The sequence below is a fragment of the Eutrigla gurnardus genome (assembly GCF_963514095.1).
Source record: "Eutrigla gurnardus genome assembly, chromosome: 6".
In the NCBI taxonomy this organism is placed as follows: Eukaryota; Metazoa; Chordata; class Actinopteri; order Perciformes; family Triglidae; genus Eutrigla; species Eutrigla gurnardus.
In genome coordinates, this window is record NC_139920.1 from 6,440,674 (window position 1) to 6,464,873 (window position 24,200).

Sequence of the window (24,200 nt, forward strand, 5' to 3'; positions counted from 1 at the left end):
AATAATACTTAGGAGAATTACCAACGTTCTGAGAGGATCTCAATTATCTGGTGTGTTTTCAGCTCGCTGTGGAAGATTGCAGCGCGGTCACTGTCAGGGGTGTGGTCGGCCGGACTGGAGGGATATTCAGGGGAAATCGGTCAGCATTTATGTTCCAGACGTGATTATAATAGCCAGCGGTGATTACCCATCACTAATCCTATTAGCCGTTGTTTGGAGCATGAGATGAAAAACATTACATATGAAAAGGGCATTCAAAAATCATAGAACCACATCCATATGCTTTCCCAATTTACCGTATTTATTCTTGAAGAACAATGCAGCTGAATGTCTTTCGCTGAATTTAAGCAAACAAACGAGATAAACGAGATGACAGTGCAGTAAGATGCACTGAAATGCATTGAGTGGAATTCAAGCACGTAAAACAACTTAGTCTAAATTTAAGCGTGACACAAATAAATGCAGGAAAGAAATCAATATAAAAAGTACATATCTAGTAATTTGCAATATTACAAGCAAAGGTATAAAACACATCTTTAGGTAAACACAAATTGAATATGTACACCTGGCCAACCTGTCCTAAGTGGACTGAATGAACAGTATTTCTACTACATGCTGGACTGGAAGGTGACCTAATAATTAAGACTTCATCACCACCTGCTTTTAACATTTGATCTGTATCTGGAAGATAAGAGGTTAATGCAGATTCCGTAAACTAAATGCTTTAGTAGCATTATTTTTCCGTCTGTTCACACATTCATACAGGAAAACATATTGCTATGGAGTGAGTGACAACTTCGTCAGGCTCATTTTCTGTAGCCAGTAGCATAAAAGAACTAGTCAGCCTCTACATGAGTGAAATTTAACAACAAAGACTTGTCTATGTTTATATACAGTTTAAACTCGTCCAGCATAGGAAACCAGATAATCCAGCCAGAACTCGCCAATCACACCATAGAACGGCGGGATTAGGCTGAACACCCAACAAGTAGCAAGGTCACCTGACTCACCCTCCTCCTGCTCAAGCTGCCTGTTAAAAAACTACAGAGGAGCGCTTCCTGAGCCATGTATGGATACGGCCATGTATGCGGTCCAGAAAAGCATTAATCCCATAGGCAGACTTGACCACACTAAACTCTGCAAACAACGTTAATTATTACTCTATTATCAATAATTAATCCAAGAAGGCAAACATTTCCCAGAGCCTATAAAAGCAGGCCGTGTGAGTACATATGCTGCTGGAAGCACAAACATCCATAAAGCAGCGTTGCTTCAACCTTCAAGTGTCTGCGACCTGTCACATGACCAAGGGGGGTGACCAACACTGATTCTATTAAGCTTCTCCACTGGCCCTGATTATTACAGGTTAAAGTTCAACATTGCACAGAGCAGGTTATTATTTCCAGTGGAGAGTGATCGTGCTCTCTCAGGTCAGAGTGAGTTTTGCAGGTGGAACACATGAAACGCACACGCAACACCTGGAAGGTGATCCTTTACATTCTGAGGGAGAATCCATAGTTACCTGCTGTGCGGTCTGAAACGGTTCAGTAACATTAGCCGGGTTAGCAAGGCTACTCGTATGTAGCCTACGGATGTCTTGGATGTCATCTATCTTGTGACCCTGACTGAGGTCATGATCACCTATGAGTCCCCTGCCTGCCTGCCTACCTATGACCTGGGATTACACGTTTGCTGACAGGTCCAGCTGCTCCTGTCTAACTTTCAGATTAAGATCCGACCACAGTGTGATCAGGATCAAGATAACAAGAACGCATATTAGTGCAAAGTGTAAATATAAAGGCCTGTGATTGCGTGTTATTATCCAGATAAGGTTCCAGATACAGATCAGATCAGATCTTAGTTTTGTGTTATTTAAAGAAATCTTAGATGACGATTTCATCAAAAACTGAAACAAATCATTCACTCAGAGGAGAAACCACCTTGCAGACGGGAACAAGCTTCTCCCACAGTTACACTCCAGAGAGCCGAGGGTCGATCCTTGATGTCATGGAGATACAAACCCGGGAGGTGGTCGGCTGACAATGAATTACAGTCTGGCTTTGTGGATGCACATAGTGCTTCTGGAGAAGGTAAATGACCTTGAAAAGCTTTATTTCATTTCTGGGCTGAGCAGAAAAAATAACTCCATAAAATCACCCCAGGTGCCATCATGGCGTCCACACCGCCGTTTCAGGATTTATCTCCTGATGACATTGTGAAGATTTCTCACTGTGTTGTAGTTTTTTAGAGACCTGATGCGTAATCTAGACTTGACAGACTAGATCTAGACAAAAGAGGAATAACATGTGAATTCAGCTTTAGGTTCGAATTTCCTCTTGGAACAACAACTTTCTTTTAAGAGTAAGAATGTCACTTCTGTTATTGCATCGCGATCATCCAGACCGGCATGATGATCTCAGGGAAGCCTTCCTGCCTCTCCACAGCCAGGACCTCCAGGCCAGCCTTGCCAATGATGCACTTCATGATGTCCAGGTGGCGGCTGATGCTGCTGTCGATGGGATCCAGCTTGCAGCCCTGCCGCGCCATATTGTCCTTCATTATGATGACGCCGTTTGGACGCAGACTCTTCTTACAGCGAATCAGGAAGTTCAACAGGTCTTTGTCTGTTAGGTGGCCTGGAGAGAAAGATGGGTATCACATATCACACATCTACACAGAGGTAAACAAAACATGAATAACGGACCGACAAAATGTTTTTAAAGGATTCATTCACAATCAAAATGTTTTTTTTCTCGACAAGTGATACTTTGAATCTGCACTTTTTAATCTCTGTGGATGTATTTTTTTTAATTATTCGTTTAAATAGAAATGTTTTCAATACGTCCTTTAAGTAGCAAGTAACAGAGAGACTATATACTGTGACCCGTCTCATACTTACATGCCACCCACTGCATCCAGATGACGTCGTACTTGTTTTTTGGAGGCGTGAACTCTTGCAGATTGTAGCAGTAGTATGTTTCGATGCGGTCGGCATCATCGCCAAGGTACTCCTCGTGTGCGTGGAGCAGGAAGTGCTCCATCATGTCCGCCATCTCCATTTTCTCAAACACAGGAAGGAGGACGCCTTTGCTCACACGGCCGATCCCGGAGCCACAGTCCAGGGCACAGTGTGTGCCGGCCTTACCGGGACCCTGTTGGTGTAAATGAAACAACTTATTTAGAGGTTTATCAGGAGGATAAATTCCTCATCTGAAGATCGTTCTTAAGGCGGCCATAAGAAATAAGAGCTCGATTTCTGTTTCACAGAAAACAAGATGTACATTTAAATGTCGGTTTCCTTGCTGCATGATATTACCATATCTATAAGTCAGAGATCTATACTTAATTTTCTGTGTTGCCAGATGTCGGGCCTCAAAAGCACCGACAGCACAAGCAAGTTGACCTCAGCTTCTCAGGGCAACGAAACTATGAACTTTACCACGAGGGAACAGAAAGTCACCTCACTTGAATCATGCTGGTTTTTCTTCCTTTTCATTTGGTATTCTGACCTCACTCCAACCCCTCCCTATCAGGGGCCCCAGTGTGTGATTATATGAAAGATGGGGCCCCGAGGAGCTCTGTGCTTGTAACAGGAGGCTTCCTGGTTGTGGTGAATTACTGCCATATTGCTCCGTGCATATGTAGCTCAGTTTAATCTGGATGTGTTCTTAATCTTTCCTTCCCCATCTTGTTTTTAATGGAGACGTCAGGTTTATACAGGAACTGTTCACAGCCGGGGGAGGAGCACTATTTGTAGTGGAATAGAGAGAATCTTTTGGACATTTTTGATTCAGGGTTTTTGTATTTATGTGTGGAGTTAAATGTGAATTTCCGGACATTAAATCCACACAAACAAAGAAAGCAACTCTTTAGGAGCACTAAATGCAGTTCATCATTCTGAGGAGACGTGCACCACACATGTCTAAGTGCTGTGAACTCCTTTTGAACACTTGTGAATCTTGTTCACAATCACAAGTGTAGCTGATAATTATGTAATATATACTTTCTTCATATTTTCTATATTAATTATATATAAAAAATATATTTTTTAAATCATAGAAAAGACTTTAACACTTCGAATTATGAAGCTAGCTTTGTTAACAGCTTCACACCAGAATCCAGATGGATCCAGATCCAGAAAAGTTGCTACTAAAGGTGTCGCTCTGCAACCCATCGTTCCACTGCAGTCCAAATATGGTCACTTCCTTCACTGGTTGCAAAAAAATTCAAGATGGCAACGGAACAAAATGCCAAACTCAAAGCTTCTAAACTGAAGTCCACAAACCAATGGGAGACGTCAGGACGTCTACGCCCACCTCTTATATACAGTGTATGATTTTCTTGGTTGATTAATCGATGACCTCATCAGAACATCATGTATGAAGCAAACATTTTCTGGATAGTCAAATGTTAGAACTTGCTGTTTTATGACTGTGATCAGTCATGTTTCTGTGTTCTGACATGTTATAAACTGATTCATGACAATAATCCACTGTTGTGCCGTGTTGTGTTTGCAATGATAGCTCATAGGACGTACAAACAATGGAATAAAGCACACCCTGTAACCGCTCATGACAGACAGAAGCATTTAACATTTTCATTGGATCGTATTATATTGTATTGTATTAACCAGTAGCGGTGAGCTATGTTAAATCAGGGCTTGTTGTGTTGACATTAGCACTGGTGGAAAAGTACCCACTTAAAGCATCCAATCTTAGCACTTTATAATTAGAGCTCCTGTAAAACTGATCCTCTAAATAGCCCCGTCTCTGGGCCAAACCCATTCAACTGAATTAGCACTCGGGCTCTCCCAGCATCTAAAAAAAAACCCTCTAGCCACTGTGACATACGCTCATATGAACACACAGTGATGCACGTGTGCACTCATACAAAAATGTTGAGACATGCGACTGTAAAAGAGCTAAAATTAGTGTATTCCCAGCTAGTCTGGCTGTGTCCAAAGGTAACAACATCTACCTTCCAGCACCTCTAAAGCACACTTATTAACACGTTAGATCTTTTGCTTTAATCCAAACACAAATCGAAACAACAATTTGTTTGTTTTACAGGAGGGTTATGTGCCGGTTACCAGATGTTCAGCAACCAGCAAAGACTCCAGGAAGATACTGGTTTGGACCAAAATATAGTCCAGTAGGCTACATAACACCTCATAAAAATTGTTATGTTCACACATTTTCTTGTTCAAATTAAACAAACAAGACATAACACTTTAACTAGTTAGCTGAGATGCTGGAATGCACATTTTCTCCCCTTTGGACAGAGCCAGGCTAGCTGTTTCCTCCTGTTTCCAGGCTTTATGCTAAGCTAAGTTAGCTGACGGCTGCTGGCTACATACTTATCAGTCTTATATAATCTCATTTCCCAAAATGTAACACTTCTCCTTTAAAATGCCTCCCTTTAGGTCAATTATACACATATTACTGAACTGATAAACCACTGTGAACAAATTAGTGCTGGTAAAAACTGACCATAGTACACGCTGATTAACAGCTGTTGGTTCAGCTTGATCTATACGGGTGTTAATGATCAACTCTGAGCTACTATTAGAAACTGCACCGAGGCCGCCTTCCAAATAAAAACATGGTGGGATTCTTGCAGCCAGGAAGATGAATTCCTCATCCAAAATAGAATCTGACATGTACATTCAGGCATAGCTACTCCGGTGTAAATCGATATACTAGATATACTAGTGGAGAGTAGCCAGAAGCCACCAAAGTGTGTTAATGATGGAGAAGCAGCTTCTCAAATGTATCAGTCACCAGTTCTGATTGAGCCTTTCGTCTGACCCGCAACTCACCACAAACCTCTTCAGAAACTGCCGGGAACCCTCCAGATCAACGTTGCATATCTCCAGAAAATCTCCCAGCATGCCCTCTTCCGAGGCTGGGACGTCCTCATAGAACTGCTGGGCTCTGTAGTAAAACTGTTTCTCTCCATTAATGTACTCGCAGGTGACTGGAAACAGCTTCACTGTTGGGACACATGGACAGACATTAAGAGAACAGCTTTAACAAGATCTTAAGGGTGTGTCAGAGTCATTAGTCCTTTTTATTCCACGCATTCTTATTCCAACATTGCCTACAATACAACTGGGCTGCTGACAGTTTGGTCGTCGATTCTGATGTGTTATGATTTAGAAGCTGATGTGTACGGAAGCTTGCAGCAGAGATGAGCAGTGGGATAGAGGTCGACTCACTTCCGTCAGGCCAAAAAAACACAACGATTCATCCTCTGGAGAACATGCTGAAGCAGACCAGTCACAGACCAACCAACGTCACCATCAAAAAGGAAAAAAATGATGAAGGATCATTACGAAATATCGTAATAATCATGGAAATATCCAACATCCTTCGTGACACTAGCTCTGTATGGAAAGGAACACTGTTCACATCTCCAAGGAAATGTAGAATGATAATTTGATTACCAGAAGACTATAAATAAGGGCATGCTGCTTACACTCTGCTCAGCTGTTACATGATACAAAATAAGAAGCTGGTTGATTCATCTCCGCTGTTGTGCATTCACAAGCCTTGGGGGTTACCAGAAAGTTAATATTTCTGTGAAACTGTGATCCTGAAAGGAGCCTTCTGCAGCCAGGACCAACGGTTTTTAATCCTGGTGTGTGTTTGTGTGTCCAACTATGTGTTGCATGACAACATGTATAATTTGATGTCACATACTGTTACATTTAGAAACTTAACAACTGGCTTCTTAAACTATCCCAAACCTTCACTGCCTCAGTTCTGCTGGGCTGAAATAAATCCTGCAGAATGAACGCAACATTTCCGAAGGCTTAGGTGACACACGTTCCCGGAGTAGAGTGGGTGGGAGGTGGGAGGGGGGGTGATGGGGGAATATCTGTCCGCTTGTCGAGGACCTCCAGTGGCAGAATTCATGACACCACGGTGAAACATTAAGAGGGGGGATTTATTTCCAGCTGGACTCCCTTCCCTGTGCCAGAAACATCAGGACGAGGCAGGGAGCCAAGAAAGGGACTGAATGGTTCAGCAGGTGGAGGTCACGTTAAAAACACGGTGTAAAAGAGACAATTCACCCCAGGACTTTTCTGGCAAGGGCCCACTTGGTTACGAGATGTTTTGTCCTGGTGACTGGAGTGTCTTAAGCTGGCAGTTACATGTCATGTGACACTTCAGGAAGGCTTTCAGAAGAAGGGTAATTATAGAAACATCGAGCAAGACCAAGAAGACAGCAGGATTACATGCACTTCTGCCAAGGAAGTGTCAATCCAGCGCCACCATGTACTGATATCTCGCACCTTCAAAGTGGACCAACTCATTAAAAGTTGACCTTCAATGTAACAGAAAGAGACGTCTGATTAAATGATACAGGGGCTGAAGATTAGTGTTTATTTCTGATATGTTAGGCCTAAATTAAACTCCTGTGATGCACCTCAAACCAGTGTACAGTGTTGTTTTTTAGGTTTTCTGCAATATGACGTAAAAAGACAAAATAAATATTTCGGTCAGTCCATCTCAAGCTGTCACGGCTGTTGGTAAATAATCTGACCGCTGCTCTATGACTGTCATGTATAGCACTGACTGACATGAGTTAGTGCTGTCATGCTTGACATGCCTTTGTATCAAGTTAGTGGTAAGAAAATAAGGTGTCTTTAAGCCTGAATGGCCAACAGGTCAAGATCTCCTGTTTCTGCAGCTTTCTGCATGATTGTGCATTTGACACTGAAACAAGAAGCTGTTTCTGTTTAAATTTGTACACATTTTGATGCTGAGCTTTCAGTTTGTTCTGAGGGATCTGTGTCTCTTTGTGCTCCGTCACTTGTCAGTCTAGTTGAACTACAGCGTTTTGTGTTCAGCTTTTCTGTCAATTACAAACTTTATAGTAGTATGTTCTAATCCTTCATTTCACCATCATATGTCACAATATATGATTTCTCCTGTTGCTTTTATGGTGCATCATCCAGTAAGAACAGAGAAACAGGAAGTTCCGGAAGAATTTGGCAATTCAATGAAATTAAATCAGCACCACATCTAACATATATACTTATATATATATATATATATATTTATATATATATATATATATATATATATATATATATAAAAATAACACTTTTAATCAATGAGTAGAACAATATCCAACACATGTCTGTTTGGTAAGTATGAAGCTGGAGTCATGACGTAGTTAGCATAGCATCTAGCTTAGCATCAAGATTAGAAGCAGAGGGAAACTGCTCGCCTGTAAAGCTCAGTAATTAACATGTTGCCTTTCTTTTAATTAACCTGTAAACACATAGATTTGTGGTTCAGAAGGAGTTACATGATGGAATATGTTTTGTCAAACAGCAGTTGGTGCTGAGACGGTGCAGCTCCTCGAAGTATTGTCATCACAGTGAGGTTGCCAGGTTTCCATCATGTCTTTGCAGAAACCAGGCATCAGGCTACCTGTATCCCCTTGGGACTAATCCCAAGTGCATTGACATTTATTTATACATTTACATTTTAAAGACACTCTTTTGAACATTATTCTGTAAAAAAAAAAATAAGATAAACCCTACAAGAGGTGAAGCATCATATAATCCATCACAGCTTTTGATGTGAGTGTCTACAAAACAAATATGTGGTATTTAAAAATACTTTTAAATGTATTATAAAGTAAGATGATATTTGATTTGTAGCAGGTCAAGTCATATTTGGCTGAGACTTTCTGTTGCGGAAAACCCCAAAGCTCACGTTTTTGTGTCTTTAATCCTATTTAGTATTCAAACTTAACAATTTACATAACGGCTAACACATTTCTAAAATACACCAGGTAGACGTTCATTTCCATTTATTGCACTACAATAAGTATCTAATTTAGACAGGTGACCACAGTGCACATCAGGTCTGCTTTGATTTTTCTCAGTCATTGTGGCATTATTATGGGTAATGCAGGTTTCCAATCAATGTGCACTCAAATGCATTACCATGCAATGAATATGTGACTTTAACTGAATTTATTTTGACATTTAAAACCTACATAAGTCATAAGTTATACGTTTTTTCATGAATGGGAACAAATGAAAAGTTTCCATTTGAAATAAATCATTTTGACTGAATATGGTATACTTTGGAATAACAAATGTAAACTGATTTACATGCATAACCTCCGGCATGTTTCAAGGGTCAAGTAAAGGTTGTGAATCTTGACCTCTTGAGTGTGAAGCTGGTGTGGGGTTGGATCTTTATGTGGGTGTTCTTCTTACCCACAGGAGTCTTCTCCAGCAGGTACAGGTAGCTGGCGAAGAACTCGCTCCTCAGCGAGTGGTGCAGGTGGAAGGACATGCTGTGGCGACACATGGAGTCATCCGTCTCCTTCCAGCGATCCCTGAACGCCTGGTGAGCACCCTTGTACTCAAAGTTGGGGGATGAGTCTTCAATTTCATCTTCAAGTGAAATCTCCATTTTGGCCGTATAGTGCACCTCGCAGAGCGGCGCTGTTATCTGCAGCGTGTTTGACTGAGCGGTGAGGAGAGTAAGCGTCAGTGTGTTACGGTGCCTGTTGGGAACACCGTTACTCCAGCTGCTGCTATATCTGTCTAGCTGAGTGTTCAACACGTCTCTGTCAGCGTTCAAGTGATCGGCAGAGATCTTTTTCACGGGGCGGTGCTCTCGGTGCCATGCCAGATTTACAGATCACCCGACACTGACTTTGGAGGAGTGGGTGGGGGGGTCTGATGTCTCAGGACGAACAGAGGTGACTGAATTTCAGGCTGCAACCTCCGGTACCACAAGAGAGTCCATATGTCTGACTTCAAGGCCTTGCTGCCATAAAATGTGCTCCTAAAATTAGCAACGTCTTCTCATGTTTGTTTACATGGCTCCTGTTTTGCACTGACGCCAGCGAACAAAGAGGACTATTTAGGCACCATGGCATCTCATTCTCTTAGCGCACATGTGACTTTCCCCAATGTATATTAAAAATATAGAAAAAAGCCATTATGTTACACAAGTCATGACGAAAATAAAAAATGACTGAGCTGCTTAGTTATTTCCCGAATTCAAAGACTCTTCCAGTCATTTGGATAATGGTTAGGGTTGATATCAAGCCCCCAAGAGCAAAACAAAGAATGTATCACACGGATAATGCACCCTAATCGAACCAAAGACCAACCTACCTTCAAAATGGTGAGAGCTGTGCTGAGGCTTGAGCAAACTTTTGTTTTTCAAGTCCAATGTCGAGTCTCAATTTAAATCCAACGAGTCCAGAAGACGTCCAAATCCTAAACTTCATGTTTCGATTCCTTGTGCTCCAATAATATTTTTAAACAGGCTAAATATAAAAATAAAATATAAAATGTACTAAGTATGAGTTGCGCGGCTATTCCTTTGACACGACTGCATCATTTGGAACTCTTGAGCTGAATGTTTTGCATGTGCATGCTGCCGAGTCTTTACTACATCTGAACGTGATAATGTGACGTACATCAAACACACTGTTCCCATTGTTTGGACTATGTGATTGTATGCTGTCGGGTTGATTCAGAGTCTCAGGAAAATGAAGAGTCGATGTATGGCAGGCTTTTATTTTCTTATTGTCGTACTTTCAACACATATGTTCATATTCTTGGCTCTAGGAGGATATTAACTCATTCCAAGTCAAGTCTTGAGTAATTTGGTGTTCAAGTCATTTTGTTGAGTTTAGTTTCGTCTTCATCCTTCAGAAAGAGGATGCTTCGCCCGCTCTAAAATGCAACACGAGAGTAAAAAAAATATATTGTGCTACTTCATGGTACTGTGGATTTCGTTTAAAGGAAAACACCACCGCATTTCCATACTGAACTATGTTCTGCTCTGATCTTAGACGAGGTGATACATACCTCCCTCTCCTCTGTGCGTGCACTCAATGGCTCTTGCGCGCACTCCGCGCAGCGCTAATTTGCTAGCATGTAGCTTGTCCTTAGGATCCAAAGGGGGGTGAAGTTAGAAGCGACCAAGCACTTCCACGTTGTCCCTATTTAAATACGGTTACGTGAGTAGTTACACGACCCAAGTTTGGTTACACAAAATGAAACATGCCAATTTTTCTAAGCGGATAACAAGGATAACTATATAGTATGGCGGAATAACAACTGGAAGCACTTCGACGTCGGCGCAGTAATATCATCACTCAAAACATGACGGGACTATATACCTTCTGCTTGTTTTCACAACCCTGTACGATGCACGTTATAACCATGATGTTTGATTGTTCACAAACTATCTTACTACAACCTGATGCTTCCTCAACTGTGCACAAACTACTACAGGTAGGGCGACGGCGTGCAGGTCACGTAGGTTCTATTGACGGAAGTAAGAGGGGGAGCGGAGTGATGATATTACTGCGCCGACGTCGAAGTGCTTCCAGTTGTTATTCCGCCATACTATATAGTTATCCTTGTTATCCGCTTAGAAAAATTGGCATGTTTCATTTTGTGTAACCAAACTTGGGTCGTGTAACTACTCACGTAACCGTATTTAAATAGGGACAACGTGGAAGTGCTTGGTCGTTTCTAACTTCACCCCCCTTTGGATCCTAAGGAATATACTGGGACAAGCTACATGCTAGCAAATTAGCGCTGCGCGGAGTGCGCGCAAGAGCCATTGAGTGCACGCACAGAGGAGAGGGAGGTATGTATCACCTCGTCTAACATCAGAGCAGAACATAGTTCAGTATGGAAATGCGGTGGTGTTTTCCTTTAAGCATCGCAGTAACAATGAACTCTCACTTTACCAAACACTTTACGTTTGCTTTCTTTACAGTGTAGTTTCAGTGGAGGCGTTAAGTCATCGCTACGCTTGTGAGCCTCACCAGCTAAATGCGTCACTCCTACTGACCTCTTTAGGTGGACACTAGAAATCTGACCTCACGTTTACTTAAAGTATGTCATGGGTGTAAGTAGCTCTTTTGGTTCCCATTCTTGGCTTCACATATGAATGAACAGCTTTGCAGATGTGTGTCTGAACCACAATGGCTGCAGATGTCTGTTTTTGTCTAAAAGAAACTGCATGCAAACATTATACTGTCAAACAGGAACACCCGATCTCCATGTGTCCTTGTGGCACCAGCAACAGAGAATAAGGTATATTTTTGACCCAAACACAAATAACATTCTGATATACTGTATCCATCACAAGCCAGACTAAATTTAGTGTGGTGACATCCACTGTCACTGAGACGAGCACATTCTTTGTGGAGAGCAGATTTACTATGTTACAGTACCGATTACAATGCTGTTGGGAAGTCTAACAAGTGTTATTTCATTTAAAAACTAAACAAATCTGTAGTATAGAACAAATACACTTATTTTATGAATTTTCTATAATCATCTTATCTTAGTCTTATTTCTCGTGAATCTGGTGTAGGGATCTGGTGTAGGGATCTCCCTCATTCTATCTTTATTCACAGTAACAAACAAAAATGTTAAGACTCAATAATAGACTTTAAAAATAGTTGATAGGATGGACATTTTTGCTCCTCCTCAAAAAAATATTACCTATTCATATAACAATAGAGTATATCAGAGAATATGAATCACTTATTGTAGTTAATGCTTCACAGTAACGAAAGAAATCTGAATTCTGAACACTTGAAGGTTCACAAAGTAAAAATAGTCAAAAATAAGTTCAGTATCAGGTTTCCTAATACACAGTGAAACATTTCCCAAGTTCACAGATCCTTTTTTCCTAACTTCAGGTCATGTTCAGAGTGACCTAACTTTATCTCACCCTGGAGGCCTCTCTTACCTCAGCCTGCAACCACACCATCCATCATGTCCGCACATGCAGCCCGAAGATTTTTTAAATATTAATCAGTTACATGTTAAGCATTTTAGAATGCCAGTGTAATAATTTAAACGTCTGGTTTTGAACACTGCTAGCTTTGATTGTTGGTAAAATAAATGTGTTAAGTATTGCTTTAAACATTGGCAGGTAGCACTATACGGAGTGAAGTTTTCACAGTGAAATACCTTGACATCTGCAAAATGGACTGGCTCAACATATTGTTCATACATTCATGGTTCCCAGATGATGCGTCCCAATGATTTCAAGTAATCCCCTGACTTTAACTCACTAGGAAGGTCAACACACATTACACAAGGTTCACTTGTGATTTTGAGTGAAATATCGCAGCAACTGTTGGATGGATTGCCATGAATTGTAGTTCTGACATTCATGTTCCCCATAGGATGATTTTAACAACTTTACAATTTGTCCAATCTTTAGGTTTAAAACCAAATACCTGCAAAAATGTCAAGTGTATAAAACAATTTGTAACACCACACTGAAGCAAGGAAACAAAAAATATAACAATAGTCGGCCAGTCAACATATTGACACGTGCAGTGAAATGATTAAGATTGGGAGCATTTCAATCACATTTCAAAAAAGGAGTCATGACCTCTCAAGTCCAGGGTACAACCCTGCTGCTGAATTTCAGTGTCAGAGCAGAGGTGGAGGAAGTATTCAGATCCTGTATTTAAGTTAAAAAAAAAAGTCCTCCATTGAAAATGTTACTTGAGTAAGTATAATTCAGAAAATAAAGAATTAAAAGTAAGAAAGTATTCCTTGTGACTCTTACTACTATTATTAGGCTTCTCAGAAGAAGGATTTTACTGCTGAAGTTGGTTGAGATGGGGCTTATTTTTAACTATTAACTAATGATTATTTTCATTATGGATTAATATGCTAATTATTTTTCTCCATTAATCGATTGGTTTGGTTTGTAGAAAAAGTGAAAATAGCTGTCATTATTACCATGGGCCTGGGTTTGTTTTGGCAAACCTCAACAAGGTTTAAAAAGGCAAAGCAGCTTCACATTTGAGGAACTGGTCGATTTAAATTACGTTTCTATCTACTGATTAATTGATTAATCAATTAACAATAATCGATTCAGGTGTACTTAAACTGTTAGGTAATGTTAATGCTAACTTTAGTTAGAAAGGTTTAACAATACAGATTTAAAAAAAATAACTCCATGTTTTGTATACAAAAGAAATGTAATACAAGGTGGGAAGTTACGAAGTGCAAATACTGTTACTGTACTTCACTAGAATTTTCAGGTGTCTGTATCTGATTATTTATTTTTGCTTTTACTCCCTACATTAAATAAAAATCTGTACTTTCTACAACTCACATTTTCAAACCAGGCTCGTTTATTTAGTTTTATGGGGGATTATCGATGTTTGCCCCTTATATGGGCCCCTTATTCTCAAAATAATGAGAGTAAGGAGTCAGTGAAGTATGTCATTATTTTTAGAAACTTAGTAAATCATTTGAGAAAGATTATCATTAACAGTATGCAGTTTTGTGTACTGAAGTACAGCACTTGAGTAAATGCTTACCACGCAGTATTTCGTCCGCCCTGACCTGCAGGTTTGTTTCCAGTAGTCTCGTCCTCCGCGGCTACAGGTGGCAGCAGAGCTAGCTAGCCTTAGCTAGCCAGCTAGCTAGCTGCAGTGCATGCTGGGAGCTGGCTGGGTCGCCGCCCTGGCAACAAGCAGCAGACATAAATATCCGCCCTGTTTTCATCAGCATCAGCTGGCACCGTTTGGGAAGAAGAGCATTCAATGTTGGCTTTCTTTCTTATTTAACATGGACAGTTTGCCAGCAGCAGAGCCTCGGTATCTGAAAAGGTAACAGCTGCTCGGTAGCCAGCTTGTTTCGGTGTGTTTGTGTACCGTTGTGGTGGAGCAGCAGGATGCTCGGCTGCTCACTGAAAGCGTAGCCGGTGTTGTGCCAGTGTAGGTATCCCCGACAGAAATTGTTTCCCCTGGCTGCGGTAGCGCGCATTCATTCAGGCGGAAGCCTGAAGGCGGAGCAACAGCGTTATGATTTTATTCTTTTGTATGTCGTAACGTTGTACTAGTACTGAACGGCAAAATGAAGGTAATCATTTCCTCATGTGATTTGACATATAACACGCTGTAATTCAAGTCCTGGTATGGAATTTGTCGAACTAAATATACGTCAATATCCAAAATCACGACCACTGTGATTGTTTGTTTATATATACTATAGTAGACAGATGAAGTCTGAGGATCAAATTATTTATTTTGTGTGTTCTTTAGATACTACTCTATAACCTCTGTGATTATGAGCAGGTTTCTTCTCTTATAAACAAAGTTATGGGGGGAAACAGATTATTTCAGACGTTTACCTGTCTGCCAGAATTTGTATCCCCCCCTCAAAATAGACAGAGGAAGTAGCTCCCGCAGCCAGGGGAAACAATTTCTGTCGGGGATACCTACACTGGCACAACACCTGCCATTTAAATAAGTGACAGCACCGTCAACCGACTCCTCTGTCACACACATTCACGATCATGTGTTTTTGTGTCAGTACGACCGGTGTTAAAGGCGCTAACAGTAGCTCCCGTTAGCATAATACTAGCTGTCTGGGTTGTTGCGTTAATGTCACGTCCAGAAAAATCAATGAACCGTCAATTTGAGGATTTGGTAACTAATGACGACGATTATTCAATTAGCTGGACTTTACTCTCCTGCTGAAAACAGTTTCCACTGCTGCTGAACTACACCAGCAACTTTAAAAAAATAAACGTTGTATATTCTAACTAATAACACTATGTATACATATGTATGAAATTAAAGAATGACGTAATATATAATCACTAAAAGAGAACATTTCTGGAGTACTTCTGGCTTTTCATAAATCCTAATGGTACACAAAGTGCTGTGTAAATTCAAATACAATTAGTGACAGACAGATTTAGTGTCTTACACAAACAGTGACATTACATTACCTTATATCCTAATCCTAATAAATGCCAATACATTCTGACATAATCTGGTAAACTCTTCTAAATCCCCCCCAACACACACAGCATATATTTACATCTGAGACATATATTTATTTTTATATTATGTATTATATATCTGTTTTCCTAGTATTATTTCTGAACACCCTTTAATCCTGTACATACGTGGCCTCCTGCTACACTAATCCTGTTAGCAATATAAATGCATTTGATTAGGATATTTTTAGTTATTGTTAAGTTACATTTTACAATCTATCCTAACAAAAGTTTAATATTATAAGCAGTATAACTAAAGTGTTGTATCTCAATTAGACACATAAAGTAAATCAAACAACAGCATTTAATGCTTCTCACTATTCGCTGTTGGTTTACATGTCTCAGCTTTGTGTGTGTGTGACCCACAGGAGAGTGAAGGGATGTACTCTGGATGTCCACCCCACTGAGAGAGCCCTTGTGGTTCAGTATGAGGTGGAGGCCACTGTCTTGGGAGAGCTGGGGATCCCTATGGTTGGAGAACGCAAAGAGTGTCAAAAAATGTGAGAATTATACACAGTCACTTAATTCAGGATTCAGGATGTAGGCTACTGTCTCACTGAACTTAGTAAAGGTCATTTGAAGGATAAGAAACACTGTGAGAAAATAACCTTTTTAAGACAAATCATGATACTGTGACAAACTGTCCGTTTCTGTATAATGATTTAGTTTTGCATCTGAGAACCAGGTGCTCAGCGTTTCTGTCTAAAGTTTTTTCACATGTCTATGTGATTGTCCCCCAGTATTCGTCTGAAAAGCCTGAACGCCCACACAGATGCATCCTCTTTGGCCCGGAAGGTCGTGGAAGAATGTCGGCTGATTCACTCATCTAAACTCCACGAAGTAGAGCAGCTGATCTTCTATTTGCAAAATCGCAAACAGTCGAATGGTATTGAAGAGTTCATCATGACTTTTGATGTGTTCATAGTAAAAAACAGTGTTCAGACAGTAAAACTCACATGGGGCCTTTTTGATTTGTTGAATATAACCTTTCACAGACAACGAAGAGAAGAAGCGCATGTCCCCTCGAGACTTCACATCGAACACAGGAATGGAGGTAAGAACTGAACAGTACAGTATAATGTGTGTTTTTGCAGCTCTGAGGACATCAGCCAGTCCTGAGACGGAACTATCTGATTTCCTACAGCTGGACGAGGAGGCGAGCATCAACAGCATCGATGAGTATGTGGAGTTGCTATATGAGGACATCCAGGAGAAGATCAAAGGAGCCAAGCTCATCTTCCAACTGGCTCGCAACCCGGACAACCTGGAGGAGCTCATACAGAACGGTACCTTCCTCCGTTAAATACATCCATCCATCCATCCATCCATCCATCCATTATCTCTCTATCTTTTTATTTATAGGGCAGTTTAAAATGCCCAACAAGAAAACAAACGCTGCAAAACAAGTGACAATAAATAGTGCAATACACCAATTTATACATGACATTCACAAACACAAGAACTTACAAACAGAAGAAGACAGCAGCAACAACAACAACAACAAAACAGTTCTTTCATTGATTCTTGTGATTAGAAATGTCCTCGCCTGTCTGGGTCTACAACATGTTCACTGATGCAGCCAATGTTAAATAATCACAACTCTGGTCTGCTGTCTGATTTCAGACTGTGTCCGTCCCCTCAGGCTGTAGTTATAAATAATATAAAATATATTTTGCTACACACCTATCCTGCCAGGATTAGGTTCTAACCTGATGGTAATGTAGAATTTGACCTCTGAAACCTGAAGTAGCAGCTTTTTGGGGGCCTTCAATCCCATGGTGGTCCTCAGCTGATGGAGTTTGTTCAGGTGGTTTTATACAGAGGGAAGATGATAACCCCTGGCATGTAAATGGCCATCTTGACCCTTTTCTGGTCCTCCAATGACTTTGTATGACTATCTCTCTGACAACTGAGCAAACTCCATCTGCAGACGAAGATGAGGATCAAGGTCAAGGATGAGTTTTCATGCTCAATTATTCAGTGTTTTAATTTCGGAATGTTTTTTCCTGGTGAAGTGGATCAAATTGTTCAAGTTTAAAAGTGCGAACACCAGCCATATTCCAAATGCTCAAGCCAAAAACTGGATTTTGAATAAAAAGGAGTTTTCATAATCAGAATATTGAGTGTAGGATCCATTGTCTTTTATCAGCTCGCCTTCTCCGCTCCGCTTTTTAAAGAAAACAGCTCGGCTTCAGCTCCCTTCCGTGACAACCGGGCTGTTTCTTCCACAACAGCACGGAGCCATCATGCTCTGCAGCCGTGGTGAGATGGCACGGCTTCATTTGTATCTGTCATAATGCGTTGTCAGCTCACTTTGTCTGCCACACTGCATCAACCGGTCCGATGTTGATAAGAGCCGAGTATTCGTGTGAACCGAGAGGCCTGGGGTCGGCGTGGAAAGAGGAGACGAACCCTGGGACGCACGTCTTTGCATTGAGAAGCACCCATAGCTCAAAAGCCTCAGGAGCCTCCGACCTCATCACATTCCCCCACGCTCCTTTTAAATTGACCTCCAGCTGCACTGCTCAGTCTGACTGATTGAATTCCACACACAGACGCTTTGCATTTAGTTTTTCTTTCTCATCGGGAGTTTTGTCTGACCGTTTCTATATGCCTTTTGTGCATGTTTGTACGTGTGTTTTGTGTCTGTGGTCAGAGACGGCCCTTGGAGCCTTGGCTAGAGTTCTGAGGGAGGACTGGAAGCAGAGCATTGACCTGGCAACAACCATCATCTACATCTTCTACTGCTTCTCCAGGTAAGCCAGCAGTTCAAACGGGCCCACAAGCATCCGACTGTCTCCCTTTGAGACAAACATCTTCATTTACATGGTTTTAAATCCGGTGTTTTTGGAGCCCTTGTTTCCGTTTCATCATGTGCCCAAGGGCCATCCGCGTGCGTACATGGTGTACATACTCAACACCATGTGCCTGTATGCATACATCCAATGGTGATGCACAGAACAGTGTGCTTGTCCTTGTTCTGGTTTTGGATTACATCAATGTCTTTCATTGGTTATCACTGACTAAACGGATATATTTTAAAAGGATGCTCATATTTGGAGAGTGGATTTACTTCATTCCACCCTTTTGTGAGACCAACCCATGGATTTCCCCTTGCTGAGTTGAAAAAATCAGAGCATGAATGTGTTGGAAAACAAGAATTTGTTATGTAAAGAAATAGTGGTCTATCTGTCCCTCTGTAATCCAAGCTTCAGTCAGTGTCAGTGTAGCTGTGCATGCATGTTGCCATTGTTCGCATTGTTAAATAAATTAAAAAATAATAATAATAATTAAGATTTCCCTTCTTTGGGACAAAGGAGCTCATAGACCCAAATCAAAAGTACACAAAAACATGTGTACTTTGAGCATAAAACAGTTTACCAGATTAGGGCGGTCCTAACACATTGGGTGTGGTATTGTTGCCTCCTTGTGTGCAGGATTTTACGTTTCAGTTGTAACAACTCTGACCCTCTTGACTCTGCTCTCTTCTCCTTTCACTGCTCTCCCCTGTTCTTACAGTAGTCATCCACCTTTTGGCAGCGTACCCAGTACTGAAGTTTCACTCCAACTGGGGGTTAGGAAACACTAAAATTAGCCCTTGCTAGAATAATACATAAATGTCTGTCAGAGCTGATTTAGGCAGCAAGAGGACGTGTACGTCTGAAAACTGATCGTCACTCTTGGCCCGTGTCCATCTCCATGTTATGCTGTTTGGATTGTGAAACAGTTCAACCTGGACTGATTATAAGTCGGACCAGGACATACTGTTTGACTGAATATGTTTTGACTCTGACAGTTTACTTTGTAAACTACTTCAGGGGTGATGGATTGGGTCATTTTAATGACAGCTCCCAGCTGGAATCCCAAATTCAGTTTTGAAAATACACTCGGATTAATGGAAGTCTGTTTCTTGCTCTGTGTCTGCCTCTTTATTTTCTCCTGCAGTTTCGCCCAGTTCCATGGCCTGGTCACACATTTCAAGATTGGGGCCCTGTGTATGAATATCATTGAGCATGAGCTGAAGAGGTTCGACCTCTGGCAAGATGAACTGCTGAAGAAGAAGAAGGCATATATCCTTTTCTAAGAGTCATCCAAAATCAAAAGTTTCATCTTAAAGATCGTTTTTACTAAATAAAATAGATGTCTGTATGGAAAGTATTTCATTTGTTTGTAACAAGTTTTATATTTTCTGTGCAAGTTCCTTGACTGATTTCACATGAAGAATTTTCTGAGAACCAAAACTTGAAGAAAGAACATGAGAAATCCTTCAGAAAGTACCAGAGTCTTCTGTCCAAGCAGGAGCAGCTTCTCAGAGGTAACTGCTGAGTGTCAGTGTTGTGAGGGTCAGTGTAGTCCGCTTTTAAGACCAGGCTGGACGTTTATTCTGGCAGCTTAATTGAATTTGACGTGCTCTCAGACTGCTGGGCTGCGATTAGCAAACACCAGTCTGCTCACTGCATCCGTTTGTCTAACTGTAATATATCGATTTGTTTAAACATACTATTTAACCGTTTGTTTAAATATAAGTGTCACCGGCAAGCAACTGTAACCTAGGCTAGTAAATCCAAGGATCTAGTGCCTCAAATTTGCATTATCTCTGCTGGCCATCAGGGGGCGACTCCTCTGCTTGCAAAAATAAGTGTGATTGCATGAAAGTCTATGAGAAAATGAGCCCACTTCTCACTAGATTTATTATCTCAGTGAACATTGTAAGCATGAGTTCATGGTCTCAAGCAGGGATGCTTTAGGGCGGGCTAACTTGTGATTGACAGGTTGTCACTGCGGCCTTGCTATGGTTGCTATCAATGCAATTAGCTACTAAGATGACTTTCATACTTAACTGTAAAGTTGAATTATGAAGCTAACTTTGTGAAGAGCTTCACAGCAGAAGCCAGATGGATCCAGATCTAAGCAGGTTGCTGCTCTGGGTGCAGCTCTGCAACTTTTGTTTGTCAGATCCACCCGTTGTTCCTCCACAGTCCAAATACTTCCTTCACTGGTTGCAAAAATCCAAGATGGCGAGAGCCAAAATGCTGTAGGCTTCAAATCTGCTCCCATCCAAATGAACCGGAGACGTGACCATGACTACGTCCACTTCATACAGTTTATGGTATGGAAGTAAACTCAAAGTGAGCATCATGTGATTTAGTTACATTGTTAACATAGTTAATTGTCATTTATGAAGCTGTTATTGGAGAATTGTATTTGTTTGTTGCAGCTCAATGACTGTACAATAAACTCTAAGCGGTACTTGTCAGGCTGATCCTGGTGTCTCTCGACCCTGCAGTTGCCCTGTGTCTGCTGCTGAATCTGTCTGAAGACACCCGCACAGAGCTGAAGATGAGGAACAAAAACATCGTCCACATGCTGGTGAAGATTCTGGACCGGGAAGACGAGGAGCTGCTGCTGCTGGTGGTCTCCTTCCTCAAGAAGCTCTCCATCTTCCTGGAGAACAAGAATGACATGGTGAGACATAGAAATAGATTTTCAGTAATTCTCTCAGCATATAGTGTTAAATACATATATGGTAGGTGCACAATCTGAACGGGGATTAATTTTTTTTTATTTCTGATGAACTTTTAAGCTGTACAGAGCTTGGCTTTATTGAAGAGACTTTTAAACTTTTCTTCTTTTTCAATTTTAATGTGACCAATTTTGACAATATTGTGTTGGTCCATTAAAAAAAAAGAAAAAAAAAAGCATTTATATTCCAGTTAGTAATGCAAAAAAAGTAGAATAATCAGATGAAGGGTTAATATTTAAGTGAGACACTGTACCCGCTTCAAACTGCATGCACCTCGCCTTCAACCACTGTGTTCCTCAGGCAGCAATACTTCAGCATGTCAACACAAATCTGCAGGATGCACTCAATTATACTTTACCATGAAAACCAAGCTACTGTAACTATCATGCTCAGCTTAGTCAATTTTATGTATACAGCCCAATACCACAAATTAGACACAAGCACAGGCACGGTGTAGACAGGAAGGGAAAGCTTTCCTGAGTATCGCCAATAAACATAAAATCAGCAGTTCCAACGGAGCTATTTGGTCTCTTGCCAGGGATGATTTAGCCCTGCCCTCCCCCTAGGGGATATAACTTCTTACCTCATCCCATCCAGCACCTTGAGGATGAACCGACTTAATCACCCAACATCAGTGTTGCAGCTCACTCATGCTCTCGGGACTGAATGGGAGCAAATCCCTGCAGCAGGTTTCAAAGTATGGTTGAAATCCTAAGAGTGGAGGCTGTTGGAGCAGCACATGGTCTTGTAACTGCTCTCTCTTATTTGCTTTTCAGTATTTGTCGGGATGAAAATAACATCATCTTTTACTTTTTTTATATTTTCATTTTCCAGTTAATTTTTTACAACAAACGGATTCTGAAATGTAAACCAGTAAATTACAGAAATAAATGAAACATGACATTAATCATGGATTTGTTAAGGAAAATAAAATAATAATCCTGCAGTGAAGAATTTGGATTGAATTGTTTGTTGGAGCAGCTCAGCGTCAGTGTCTGTTGGACATCCATGGAATTAGTTTTCTTACCATATGGTCATTCTCCTAAACGAGACCTTCTTTGCATCTCATGAACATTGTTTTGAGACATTTAAACTCAATTAGTCAAACACAGAGGAAGCAATCTTTCTTCATTTGTTCTGTAAAAACACCCCCCAAGTCATTTTGACAAATGGCTGTCCCCCTGTAGAAATGCCAGTTGAAACCACGCTTATCAAATTTCAATTTAATAAATGCTTAGAAGGTCCGCTTTTGGTCACATGTCCCACAGCGCTCATACAGGAACCTCACCGCTCCGACGTTCCCCTAATCCAACCCCACCTGGTTCCAATCTCACTCAGTTTGTGGGTCTTTATCAAAGCCAGACCCTGTTAGGAACTGGTTTTATCTCCTTGTTTCCCCTTCAGTGTATCTTTTGATTCAGATTAAAGAACCCTTCAGGGGGTTTAGACCCACTCAAGCATGTGTCCAGCAGGAAAATAGTGGTTTCAACACTCGGGCTCGGTTGAGTATATCAGTTTACTCCAGGGAAAAGGCTTGCCATTTAAGGACATGGATGTTTAATTGATTTTTTTTTTGTTTTTTTGTAAAGTCTGATCACATAATGATGCTGTGTGTCATCAGCCTTTATTTATTCAGCAAACATGTTGTGATTTTCTCCAAATGAAATAAGATTTCAACAGTCTGATAATCTTTTTCCGGCTGCTGTCACTAATGGAAGGGGAATGTCAGTGGTAATTGACACAGGCTGCAGTTGATTACGCCGCTCGTGGTCTGGTTTGTGATGGTGCGACTGGAGCTGGTTTTGCACACAGTAGCAGTGAGTGCGTTTTAACTGGGAGCAGGTTGTCTCTGTGATATCTGGCTGTGGGGAGACCACAGGAGAGGGGAGACGGATACGTTAACGAGCAGCACCGGCCTGACGAGCACCGCTGTGTCACAATGACACTCACTGCTCACATGTTCACACATCAGTCTGCAGACTGATGGAGTCAGCAGTCAGCTGTTTGTGTCATGTTGTGCTCGGTGTCGTCAGCTCAACACCTCCACCTGCCTGTAGGCCATGTGAACCTTCTCCAAGCCCCAAACCATTCAGGCTTAAAAGGAAAAGGCAGTATTTATCGGTTTCATACATGCAGATGTTTTCTAACTGTTATCGCTGAGATTAGTCAATGTTTTAATGCATTATAATTATCACAAGGTTCCCATTTGTAAATACAGGATTGTGTTAGAGTAGTAGCACTGTACAGATAGAACCAACATTTAATGTCACCCAGAAAAAAAAGTAATTCCTTTTTAGGATTTTTTCTATTTATGTATTTTTTTTAAGGCTGCATGTTCCATTAGAAAATAAAATATAAATTATCCAATTACATTACATTGTCTTGATATGAATTTAGCCTTAAAATGCCAATAAAAGTTAATTATAATGAAATATACTGTACATCACATTAGATCTGTGATGCACGTACATACAGAAGAGGTAGTAGTAGAAGTAAACAATCCTTCACTTAAGGAAGAATTCTAAAATATTCATACTACATTAAAAATGTACTTAGTATAATTGTCTAAATGAAGTGATTCATCAAAGGCAAACGTTTTCCTCTTGCAGGAAGACTCTATTTGAATGGTATAGTGTAATTGTAATTATTATTGGAATATTATTCATGATGCATGGGCAAAGTGGAGCTATTTGTTTATCACTGAATGCACTATTACTTTAATCTTGGTATTTAAATATTATTTATCATTAACTGTCAGTTTGATGATCTTATCAGTTGAAATACAAACTATACATTACTTTCTTCATCAGTATTTCTGAAAAAGTCATGTTCCTGGAGATTATTAT

At 40.7% G+C, this 24,200-nt stretch overlaps 2 protein-coding genes across 2 annotated transcripts in view; one reads left to right on the forward strand and one right to left on the reverse strand.

Annotated features, from left to right (window-relative positions):
- Positions 1-385: 385 nt before the first annotated feature.
- On the reverse strand, positions 386-9,581 carry ntmt2 (N-terminal Xaa-Pro-Lys N-methyltransferase). The gene is made up of 4 exons (XM_084011052.1): positions 9,245-9,581; positions 5,819-5,991; positions 2,900-3,152; positions 386-2,636 (listed from the first exon to the last, which is right to left on the reverse strand). The coding sequence occupies exons 1-4, from the start codon at positions 9,441-9,443 to the stop codon at positions 2,380-2,382; spliced, it is 882 nt and encodes a 293-aa protein (XP_083867178.1). The 5' UTR covers positions 9,444-9,581; the 3' UTR covers positions 386-2,379.
- A 4,927-nt stretch (positions 9,582-14,508) lies between these two features.
- kifap3a (kinesin-associated protein 3a) overlaps positions 14,509-24,200 on the forward strand; it is a 30,890-nt gene continuing 21,198 nt past the window's right edge. Inside the window, exons 1-9 of the mRNA XM_084011562.1 lie at positions 14,509-14,652; positions 16,199-16,330; positions 16,571-16,716; positions 16,826-16,884; positions 16,975-17,116; positions 18,487-18,586; positions 19,776-19,900; positions 20,047-20,145; positions 21,118-21,296. Coding sequence (XP_083867688.1) covers positions 14,612-14,652; positions 16,199-16,330; positions 16,571-16,716; positions 16,826-16,884; positions 16,975-17,116; positions 18,487-18,586; positions 19,776-19,900; positions 20,047-20,145; positions 21,118-21,296 — 1,023 coding nt within the window. The 5' untranslated portion in view covers positions 14,509-14,611. The remainder of the gene's footprint in view (positions 14,653-16,198; positions 16,331-16,570; positions 16,717-16,825; positions 16,885-16,974; positions 17,117-18,486; positions 18,587-19,775; positions 19,901-20,046; positions 20,146-21,117; positions 21,297-24,200) is intronic.